The 12,436-nt window shown below is 35.5% G+C and overlaps 1 protein-coding gene across 1 annotated transcript in view; it reads right to left on the bottom strand.

Moving 5' to 3' along the window:
- SLC6A15 (solute carrier family 6 member 15) overlaps positions 1–12,041 on the bottom strand; it is a 33,836-nt gene extending 21,795 nt beyond the window's left edge. Inside the window, exons 1-4 of the mRNA XM_027842536.1 lie at positions 11,753–12,041; positions 4,732–4,889; positions 4,056–4,182; positions 405–586 (exon numbers count right to left, since the gene is read on the bottom strand). Coding sequence (XP_027698337.1) covers positions 405–586; positions 4,056–4,182; positions 4,732–4,889; positions 11,753–12,041 — 756 coding nt within the window. The remainder of the gene's footprint in view (positions 1–404; positions 587–4,055; positions 4,183–4,731; positions 4,890–11,752) is intronic.
- Between the last annotated feature and the right edge of the window lie 395 nt (positions 12,042–12,436).

The raw sequence follows: 12,436 nt of genomic DNA, 5'->3' as shown, positions 1-12,436 counted from the left end.
GGGAGGGAGAAAGGAAGGAAGAAATGGATGGATGGAAAATGATAGGGAGAGAGAGAGAGACAGAGAGACAGAGACAGAGACAGAGAGAGAAAAGAAGAAAGAAATAAAGACCCCTGGACAAACACTTCAACTTCATCCTCCGATTATCAGAACCTGAACACATTCTTAACACACTGCTTTTCATTAACCCTCAAGTCTTTTTGTATAACTGGTAGCAAAATGCTTCTTCATCCAGGGCCCACCATTCTTATACCTAAGTTTATTCAAGAGCCAAATGAATCATGACTTCTAGTCTAGTTGCCCCTACAGATAGAGAAGACGGCATGTGAGGAGTGTGGTGTCCAGGAATGGGATGATATATGCCTGCTAGCTAATGGGCAGGAAGCCAAAAAGAATGTACTAACTTTGCCTGAAGACTGAATGCCTTTGATCATTGCTAAGCAAACCAAGACCCAGGCAGACAGTAAGCAGACTGTCATCTTCCAGTTGAGGCCCCCGCTCTCTGAGATGGAGTCAGAAATATTCAAGGCTTCTCTATACCAGTAATAGGTCGTGGCAGAACTCCTTTCACATTCTGGCTCCACAACTGAAGGGGGAAAAAAAGAAGGGAAAGAATGATTTCAGATCTGAAGACTGTGGTAATTACATTAGAAATGGTCAGAGAATATTTCTCTGCAAAGTATTTCATACCTTTTGATAGAATACAATTGCTGTTTTCATGGAATGGAAACTTAATATGATAAATTTTAAAAATCTATAGCTATCAGTAAGAGGAGATGGGGAGCATTTATTAAACACTTACTATGTTCCAGCATTTATTAAACACTTACTATGTGCCAGGCACTGTACTAAACATTTTACAAATATCATCTCATTTGATCCTCACAACAACCCTGAGAGGTAAGAGGTGTTGTTATCCTCATTCTACAGTTGAGGAAACTGAGGTAGACAGGTTAAGTGACTTGTCCAGAGTTACACAGTAAATGTCTGAGTCTGAATCTGAACTCAGGTCTTCCTGACTCTGGGCACTCTACCCACTATGCCACCTAGCTGCTCTAAAAATTCATTATATAGATTATAAACATATATATTAATGCAAATTCACTCAAACATTTCATGTTTTTGAAATGCAAATGTAAATCATATTTTAAAAGATAGCAAAATGCTAGGTGTTCCCTTTATTTTTCTATTATATACAAAAGCAAGAACATTCAAAACTAAAAGGTAACTTTGCTTTCATACCCCATGATATGGTATCTTTTGGGGCACATGTCTAAAAGTCCATGCTAATAGCACCAAACCTGATGAATGTCTAGAAATGCATCATATTGTTTACTTTTGTTTGCTTGTTTAAAGTTGCCTTTCTCTATTCACCCAATTCAACCATCATTTGTACTTACTGAATTCAAAGTTCATTCAAATTATTTTTCTGGGTGCTCAGTGTGTTAGGCTATTAGTATATTTAATTTGCAGTTTTAAGCATACCCCAGCAGAAAGCTGAGGAGCAGAGCAATTTAGTACAGGGACATTTTACAGGGCTAGAGAAGTCTTTCTATGATTAAAAAGGATTGACAACAATTTCGACATGGATAATCTAAAAAGTGGACAATGTGTTTATCTCATATAGCCTTTCTAAAAAAGGGACTGAAGATCTTATTAACCTAACAAACAAGTCTTCAGTGACACCATCTTTCAGTCACTATCTTATGCCAAATACTTCTGCTCTCAAAGAACCCAAGGTCTACTTACCACTGAAAATATTCAAGCACAGTTCATGAAAATCCATGACTAAAGTAAGTTTTAGAGCAGGACTATGAAGATTCTTTTTCAATAACTCCCTGAAAATTTTAGGCCCAACAATTGAGTTTTTGAGCTCAGTTCATAGTCCTCTGTAATATCTGTCCAAGACATGTTGAAGGAGGTACCATGTATAAGATTTTGGACCTGGCATCAGAAAGACCTGGGTTCCTGGATTCAGGAGGACCTGAGTTCATATCCAGCCTCAGACTCATAATACTTACTAGTTGTGTGACCCTGGGCAAGTCACTTAACCCCATTGCCTAGCCAAAAAAATTAAAAAAAAAAAAAAGACCTGGATTCAAATTCAAAGACACTCACTAACTATGTGATGCTGGGTAAATAACTTGACTGTGTACCTCAGTTTTATCACTAGGAACGAAGGTATTGGACATCAATGCCACTAAACAGGTACCCTTCTCTGTTCATTGGGCATAGGGTCTCTTTTGCCTCCTAGTATTTTCGTCCTCAGCACTTAGTAGAGAGCTTGGCATATAAATATAGAAACACTTAATAAATGCTCTATCTACCTATCTATCTATGATCCTTTCTAATTATAAATTTATGAATCTAATTACTGATATATAATTTGGCCATGGACATATAGTAGATACTGTTCGCCCCATACAAATTATTATGGCTTTAGCTTTATGAGATAATATCATCCTAGGGATAAACTTATGTGTTCTTATGAGAAATGATTATCTCATTATGACCATAAAATTATATCATAGTCTCTGCCTCCAGGAGCTGATTTGGAACAGAAACAATATTTTCTATTTTGAAATTTCTAAGGGTGCCTAGTCTTACTTTTCCAAGCCTAAATATTTTTCCTATCATATTTAGAAGTGATTCCAATTCTGTACAAGAAAAATCATGACAATAAACCTGTGAGTGAAAAATCAATTTATCTAAATATCTGGTATTTGTTACCTTCATGACAAAAGATCTGGATATTTGACAAGTTTTTTCTTCTGGACTAAGGGGAGGATTTTAATAATAAAGGTAGTTAACAAATTATTGGAATAAGCAAAATATTACACCCACTTTGTGCTAGTGGCCAAAACCAACTATGTAGAGAAATGAGGTAATTTAATATATAACTTGGCCTAAAACCACTTTTCCTCATTATTTTGGCTAAATTATTTAATTAATTTCTTTACTCTGCTTGTACAGAAAAACTTTTTTTTAAACTAAATATTTTTCTTTAAAGTAATCTTAGAAAAAAAAAATCTTAGATTCCCTTTCTTGATAAAAGGGTAAAAGTATGCATCCCAAGCATCACATGAATTAATTAAATAAAAGTCTGAAAGACTTTGAAGTTCAATCTACGTCACAAAGGTGAGGTGGTGGGAGCTAACTGTCCAGTGAATTTGGTTGGTCAATTTGGCTTTCACCCTGATTTCTCTCAGCTAATTCATGCAAAAAGTAGGTCTTTATTTCCCCCTGCCATCCCTCATGATTGTCTAAATTATCTAAAAATCTGGTTCTCAAGAACAGGCCTATAAAATTATTTTATATCCAGGAACCTAAAAAAAAAGCCAAAGAAAACTAAAGTAATTTGAAGTACTTGAAACAAAATTAATATTTGTAGTTTCCTCCAATTTTCATAAGAATGTGCATTTGGATCAAGGGTAGGGGAGAGATGAAGGCTAATGCTCACAATCTCTTCTAGTGGTACAAAGGACAATAACAGAACATGTTGCGAAGCCCTAAGAGCATTTGGATAATTGGTAAAAGAAGGCTCTCAGAAAAGAAAAAAGTTGAGAAAATGCATGTCTCTCTCCTCTTTGCAAAGCAAAGGGAACTATGGCTGTGGAATACTGCATTTGCTGTCACACATGATTGGCTTTGCTTCCCTCTCCTTTCTTTTTTAATCCTTCTTTCAAAGGATAGATCATTCAATAGAGAAAGGGGAGGGATATATTCAGAAATAAAAGTGTTACAAAACAAGGTATCAATAAATTAAGATTTTTTTCATCATTATCATTTTTTCACATAATTATTCATTGTTTTGATGACTTGTCCTTTGACATTCATTATTTAGGATTCATAATGAAATAAGATTTTTTGGTTTGTTTGGGTTTTTGTTGTTTTGTTCTGTTTTTTTTAAAGTAAGTAGGACCATAAAGAATTTGGAGAACAGAATATGTATAGTCATAATGATTTTTGAAAAGTATACTATAATTTTGCCCTGATAATCTTAATACAAAAATTCCTTATCCTTAAGTAACAAAAAAAAAAATTATGTTTCTTACAAGTGTGAGAAGTATTTTTCACCAGAGGGCACTGATCCCATGGAAGAGGCTGCTGAAAAGATTGTGAAAAATAGAATAAGCTCCAGCCAATGATAACATTGTAGTAGAGGGCCACAAAGAAACACACCTAAAAGAGAAAATAATCCCATTAATATTGCATATACTATCAGGCACCATAGCTTTGGCTTAGCTTGTTTTGCTAATCCCCTCTCTCTTCTCCCCTTCCTTTTCTTCCTTTCTCCCTTCCTCCCTCTTGAAATTTTTTATTACAAGGAATGGTTCAGTAGATTGAGGAAGGGGGGAGAACAATATTTGAAAACAAAAGATATGTAACAGTAAAGTTATCTAAGCCTACTGCATGTGAAACCTTCAAATTATAAATTATATTTTTATTTTAAACTTTTTCCCTATATGACTAAAATTCTTTCTGATAGCCATCCTTTTTTCCATGATTATTTGGAATATTTATATCATTCACATGCCATTCCCTAAAGAATACATATTAACTGGATTCACAGCTAAAGATCTATAATCCTTAAGATTTCTACATTAGCACACATTCTACTTATTTAAAAGAATTAGAAAAAAAGTTATTCTTTGCTTTAAAATCAGCATCTTTTTTTTCTCTTTTCTATCAGAAGATTAAAGATTAAATGAAAAGGCACACATCACTTACTACACAACTTGCGAATCCAATCCCGCCTAGTTTAGGGCTGATGTAATTCCACACACCAATGCTCCCTCTTCGGATTCGCTGTCCAACAGCGAGTTCCAGGAAAAAAAGTGGGATGCCTATTACCAGCAGCAATATTAAATATGGCACAAGATATGCACCTATAGAGAGAAACACAAATAAGACAATATAGTAAAGTTGACATTTCTGGTAAAAACCAGTACATTTTGAATATTTCAGATTGAGGGAAAATTATTTCAAATTTGGAACATTTTAAAAGGAATATAGAAGTCTCACTTTCAAGGGCAGAAAAAAAGAAGCAAATTGCTATAAAGCACGTTTTTGTGACCAGGTCATGAATTAGCACCAGCAGCATAAATTTACATACACATTTGCTAGAGTATTTAAAAGTAGCTAGTTTCTCAAGTAGGCTAAGCCTACCCCATGGAATCCTCTTTAAACAGTTACTTTTATTAATGAAAAATACAAATGTAAATTTCAGTCTACTCTATGGCTTCTAAAGGACCATGAATTCCAGACCAGCACAATTCAAATGAATTTTAAAGAACAAATTATGACAAAATTTTACCAATAGAACCTAGAAGGAAAGGAGAATGAGGACTGAGAATACATTAGCACTCCTATGGGCACAGAACATTGCATATGTTGGGGACAACTGGGAACAAAACCTCCTAGTGCCACCTGGTTGTTGAGTTCACTCTTACAGAAATGAAATAATAATAGCTAACATTTATATAGTGCTTTCAGATTCTAATGTCCAATGAGATTATATATACATATGTATATTATGCATAGATATGTGTGCATACACATATGTAGGTGTACATGCACAGCGAAGATGCATATAGAAGTGTATATATGCATGCAGATGTAGGTATATATGTGCCTAAATGTATATATGCATGTGTATTAATCTCAAAATGCATATATACAATACACACAATCAAATGAGATTGCATACATATACATACATAGTCAAATTGAATTACATACACATGTATGTAATCAAATGGTATTTTGAGTCTCAGACTCCTCTGGCAGTCTGGTGACACCTATAGCCCTATTCTCAGAATTATTTTGAAATGGATATAATAAAATGTATAGGATTACAAAGGAAGTCAATTACTAAATACTAAATTCAAATACTAAATGCTAAAAAACGAACTCATAAATCCCAAGCACCTGGCATAGAGAGTTTGTAATTGTTTAATTTATCAACAAGTACTAAGTACTTGAGTAGAGGCAGCTGAGTTGGAAGTGTCCTACTTTAAGTCAGGAGAGATATCAGATCAAATTCTGCCTTTGACACCAGCTACGTAATTATGGCAAGGTCACTTCAGTGTTATAAGCTTCAGTTTTCTTATTTGGAAAATGTGGATAATTACATCTATGGTAGCAAGTTCCCAGGTTTTGTGTGAGCTCAAATAAGACACTGTATCAAAAATGCACTGCAAAAATGACTTCATGGCTAGAAAACCAAGGTCAGAATCAGAAAGACCCTGGCTTCAAGTTCTGTCTCTGACACACTGGCAAAGGGCAAACCACTAACCTCTCAGTGTCCCCAGGCATTATAAACTACAAAGCAGGTGATGGATAGAGGGATGTCCATTCTGAATAAATCAATGAATAGATAAATGTCTATCATAATCAGTAGCAGCAGCAGCAGCATCTACCTAGTGCCCAGAATTATAAAGAGTGCTCACCACAATATCTGTTATGTCTGTCTTTCTGGAAAGGTGTATTGTGGCTTAAATAATTAATATCCATTTCTTTTTTTGTAAATAATTGTCTTAGATTTAGAGTTGTCTTAGATCCTTGCGTTGCTGAGAAGAGCCAAGTCTATCAAAGTCAGTCATCACACAGTGTGGCTGTTACTGTGTACCATGTCCTCCTGATTCTGCTCATTTCACTCAGCATCAGTTCACATAAGTCTTTCTAGGTTTTTCTGAAGTCAGCCTGCTCTTCATTTCTTATAGCACAATAGTATTCCATTACATTCATATACCACAACTTGTTCAGCCATTTCCCAATTGATGGGCATCTCCTTAATTTCCAATTCTTTGCCACCACAATAAGAGCTGCTACAGATATTTTTGTACATGTGGATCCTTTTCCCATTTTTATGATCTCTTTGGGATACAGACCTAGAAGTGGTATTGCTGGGTCAAAGGGTAAGCACAATTTTATAGCCCTTTGGGCACATCCATTTCTTTGTCTGAAAACTGCCTGTTCATATTCTTTGACAATTTATCAGTTGGAGAACGACTTTTATTCTTATAAATTTGACTCAGTTCTATTTGAGAAATGAGGCCTTTATCATGCACAAGGGATGGAAGGAAGGAAGGAAGGAAAGAAGGAAGGAAGGAAGGAAGGAAGGAAAAGAAAGAAAAAGAAAGAATGGAAAAGAGCATGCTTCACTGTATATTCAGACAACTTCAATTCTTTCTCTGGAGGTAGATAGCATGATTCATAATGAATACTTTGGGATTGTCTTGGATCATTGTATTGCTGAGAAGAGGTAAGTCATTCATAGTTCTTCATCATACAATATTGCTGTTACTGTGTACATTGTTCTCCTGGTTCTGTTCCCTTCACTTTACATCAGTTCATGTAAGTCTTTCTAGGTTTTTCTGAAATCATCTTGCTTGTCATTTCTTATAGCACACTAATATGGAAATTTACATGATTGCACAGGTATAACCTATATTAGACTGCCTACCATTTCAGGGAGGGAGGGATAGAATTTGGTACTCAAAATTTTTCACTTAAAAAAATGTTAAAATTTGTTTTGACATGTAATTGGGGAAAAAATAAAATATTTAAAAAAAAGAAATTCACATTGTAGTATTATCCACCAGGCTAATTGTTGTGCATGAATCAATCCCAAAAGTTTTTCTAGGTCTTGGCACAATAACCTTTCTCACCTTTCTTTTTCAAGATGGTGGTTCAAGATAGTATATTTAAAGACTTAGGGGAAATTTCCTCAGTGTTTCCTGTGTTAAAAGCCAACTATATGATATCAAATATGTTTATAGGAATAATATACAATGAAACTAAGATCTCTATCCTCACTGATTAAACTGAAGTTCCAAATATATTTAGACATGGGTCTAAAAAAAAGAATCTTTTGAGTATTATCCTAAGCACTATTTAATAATCTGCTTTTAAAATATGAAACACAATTGTATGAATTGGGGCTGGTCAGGTTATACTGCCTTATCTTTAGGAAGTACTAGTGGGCAGAGGAAGAAAACACTTTTTGCTCTACACTTTTCTAATTACTAATTAATAGAGATATTTTTGAGACATTCAACTCACAGCTAAGAAAGAGCTATTTTCTATTTATGGCTGAACTTTTTGACATACCAACGAACTGGGAACAAAGAAAATGCCCACAGACTGAAGAATGGCTAAACTTGTTGAGGTACATGATTAGTGGAATGTTACTGCACTGGACATGCTGAGCACAATCAGCAAAGAAGCATGGAAATACTTATGTGAAATCAGTGCAAAGTGGCATTAAGTAGAATCAAAAACACAATAAACACAATGACCTCAACAATAAAAACGGAAAAACAACAAACAAAAACTGAATACTGTGAAATTATGAACAACCAAGCTTGGCTCTTTCAAAGAGCTATCAGTGGAGAATTACGGGTATAGGACACTGAATACGATGTTAGACTTCTTCGATAGTTGCTTGATTTCACGGAATACATTTTTCCCCTTTCATTATTCTTTACTTTAAGGGATGCCTCACTGAAAAGATTTGGGAAACATAGGGCATGTAAATAAATACTTTGTGGTTCACAAGGTAACTTTGAAACAGGTGTGAAAATATACTTTTAAATATTTGGGAAACCATTCCAGCTTAAGAGGCACAGTGGATATCTTCAAAAGTCTCTCAACAGTCCTAAGAGGATGATGATTGTGTCTCAATAAACTTTCCAAGTTGGAGGTATAGGTATAATTATATGTATTTCTGAGAGGAGGAGATTGAAATTCATAAATGTTAAGTGATTTCCCCATATTTATATAGATAGCAAGTGTCAAAGGTGGTATTTGAACTAAAGTTTCTCTTAACAAACAATATCAATAAAAATTCACTTTAAAAAAAAAAAAAGAAAGAATGCTATTTTCACAAGGCCTGACCTGTTTTCCAGCATCATGACAAAGTGCGTAGAGTATCAGCCTAGGAATCATGAAAGCTGCAGTTTAAATCCCATCTCTGACACCTTACTAGCTGTGTGGCCTGGACCAAGTAACTTAATTTTGTTTTATGTTCCTTAAGCAACTCCCCACCCCAGCCTAAGACTTAACTTCTAATATCCACAGAGATTCAAATCAACCTCAAAGGAAGGAACTCCTGCCATGCCGATAGCAAAATCTGCAAACATTTGTTCTATGTATGATGATATTATCCCCCTCTTGTTTTTGTATTTAGAGCATTTAGCACAGTGTTTGGAACGTAGCAGGCTTTTAATAAATGTTTACTGACTGAGTGACTATCTCAATACTTAAAGCTATAGCCAAAATATTCAAGTAATGCTCAGCTCAACTTGCTTAAGATTTCAGGCCACACAAAGAATTGGAAATTGAGGGGATGCCCATCAACTGGGGAATGGCTAAACAAGTTGTGGTATATGATTGTAATGGAATACTATTGTGCTATAAGAAGTAATGAGCAGGTAGACTTCAAAAAAACCCGGAAAGACTTGTATGGACTGATGCTGAGTGCAGTGAGCAGAACCAGGAGAACGTTGTACACAGTAACAGCCACATTGCACAATGACTAACGTTGATAGACTTAGCCCTTCTCAACAATGCAAGGATCTAAGACGTCTCCAAAGGCCTCAAGATGGAAAATTCTATCCATATCCAAAGAAAGAACTATGGAGTTTGAATGCAGATCTGAAGCATACTGTTTGCTATTTTTTCTCTTCTGTTTTGTTGTTTCCTCTTTCTGGTGGTTGCTCCTATTGGTTCTAATTCTTACTTACAACATCACTAATGTGAAAATATATATAATAGGAATATATGTATGTAGAGCCTATATCAGTTTGTGCACCGTCTCGGGAAGGAGGGGGAGAAAAATTTAAAATTCAAAAGCTTATGGAAGTGATTATTGATAAATCAAAATAAATTCATAAAAAAAAAGATTTCAGGCCACAGAAGGGATGAGCCACTGGACTACATGTTAAATGAACTTGAGTACTTGGATTAATATTTATTCATTAGTGTTAGGGTTCAGATATTGTGAGTACCTTTCATGAGCAGTGCTCAAAGTCATTAGGGCCCTTTAGAAAAAGACTGTGGCAAAGACATGCTGAACCAAGCACTCAGATATCAATTATCAAAACCACTCACTCGTAGTTAAATTTTTAAGGCAGTGGAAAGACCAATGGATTTGGAGTCAGAGGCCATGGGTTCAAATCCCAACCCTGTCACCTGTGTCACTAACTGTATGACCTTGTTTAAGTTATTTATTCTCTCTAGGTTTTAGTTTCCTCATCTTTAAAATGAGGCATTTAGACTAGACGTCTAAGGTTTTTTTTCCGATTCTAAATCTATTATCCCATGAGTTAATAATAATGAAAAAAGGTAGAAAGGAATTCTAGATACAGAGGCATACTGGATCAAATAGCCAAAAATTGATGGATTACGACTACTCACTGAGACAGCATGATACTACACAAAGAGCACTAGTAGTCAAGTCTAAAATAATAAAAAAAAGATAAAAAAAAGTAAGAAAGCACTGGACTTGGATACAGGAAGATGGGGGTAAGAATCCTGCCTCATACACTTACTAGCTACATTATCCTGGGCATGTTAATTAACCTCAGGCAACTAATTGCATAGGACTAAGCCATGTTGGGGTGGGGGAGGGAGATTGTCTGACCTGCACTGGTGAAGGTAATTCTCATACTGGGAGTTTCCCACTTTTTCACATATATACTGATTATGTTAGTCTCTTAAATTCAAGCTCTAATAAGTTCGATAACACTCTAGCCCACTAAAAAGTAAGTTTACAGATTTGGTGGTTGTTGATTTCCAGATGGGGCATAGTGTCTGGATTATAAGAGTGGGCAACCTGAGGCCTCGAGACCACATGTGGCCCTCTAGGTCAAGTGCAGCCCTTTGACTAAATCCAAACCTGAGAGAACAAAGGAAATATGTTCTGTGAAATTTGGATTCAATCAAAGGACCACACTTGAGGACCTAGAGGGTCACGTGTGACCTCAAGGCCTCAGGTCTAGAATGCTAAATTTGGAAACAGGAAAACCTGAGTTCAAATCCTCCCTCATATACTTAATAGCTATAATGACACTGGATAAGTCACTTAACTTCTTAAGCCTCAATTTCCCCAAATGTAAAATGGGAATAATAAAATAATATCACCCATCTCATAGGGTTGGCATGACTATCAAATGAGATAAAAAGGGTAAGGGCACTTTGGAAACATCAAAGCTTTATATAAAAATGTTAACTGTTATTATTATAATACATTCTCCACCATTCCTAGTTTCCTGGTGCTCTTGGTCAACCCAGACATACAGAGAATATCCTCTCTGACCCTATTCTCCAATTTGCTCTCACTATAAAGAGCTTCACTCAACTCTAGAGAAACACTGAATGACCATTATAGCTGCCTACTAGAAAGGTTTCAGAAAGAATCTTAGGGACAGTTGCTTTATTGACAGAGAAAATAGTCAGGGGAGTTCATAAATCTAAAGAACAGAGTCTTAGAGCTCCCATATAAATGGTTCCAGGATTCTCTTTCCTCTGATAAATTCAGGAGCTCAGTCTTTGATTTGCAAGTAGACTTCACTAACTACAAGTAAATGTTCCACAGCTTTAAAACAATGCTTATTTCCAAACTAAAAATTAAAAAAATTCAGATTTTTTTTCTCATGGAGACAAGCAGATTCTAGACTTCTGATGTGTCTATCTGTGACTCATGATGAAACCCCAAAAGGTATTTAAGAAGTGTATGTAGACTTACCTCCTCCATTCTTCTGGCACAGGTATGGAAATCTCCACACATTCCCTAAACCGACAGAAAATCCAACCTGGGCCAAGATGTACTGCAGCTTGCTGTTCCAAGCCGGCCTTTCACGGTCCACATCAGAGCCTTTTTCAACATCAGTGTCTTTTTCTTCTGGATCATCAACAATTAGTTCACTCTTCTTAAAGGCATCATCAGCAGAATCTTCGTTAGAAAGGAGATCTTTGACAGATTCGATGACATCATCATCTAGTTCTCTTTTTGCCACCTTGCTATTTTTCGGCATTGGAAAAGGTGGGTGTGTGGTTTAGGGGTGGGAAGTACAAAAAAAAATTGCTACTTAATATGAAGAAAAAGGCTGGAGAAACTTTTAAAACAATTCACGATGACTGAATCTAGAGGTTTCTGGATCTATATGTTCAAGGTCCCATATATATCTGTAAAATGTTGGAATAAGAAAAATTAAATAATTACTTGTTGATACAACTCCAAAATTATGGTTGAGCTTTCTTGTATTTTTTTTAACTAAGACTTCCTCTAATGCAGCATAAAGCAGGAATAGCTAAACTAACCCTCTAGAATAGCAAGAACAAAAATGGTTTTTCCATTTTAAATAAAGTTTTATTGTATTTAAAAATGGAAAAACCATTCTGAGCTTGTAGAGCCATATAAAAGCAGTCA

The sequence above is a fragment of the Vombatus ursinus genome, unplaced genomic scaffold (assembly GCF_900497805.2).
Source record: "Vombatus ursinus unplaced genomic scaffold, bare-nosed wombat genome assembly UNPS02014874.1, whole genome shotgun sequence".
Lineage (NCBI taxonomy): Eukaryota > Metazoa > Chordata > Mammalia > Diprotodontia > Vombatidae > Vombatus > Vombatus ursinus.
This window is presented reverse-complemented; position numbering and strand designations above follow the sequence as displayed.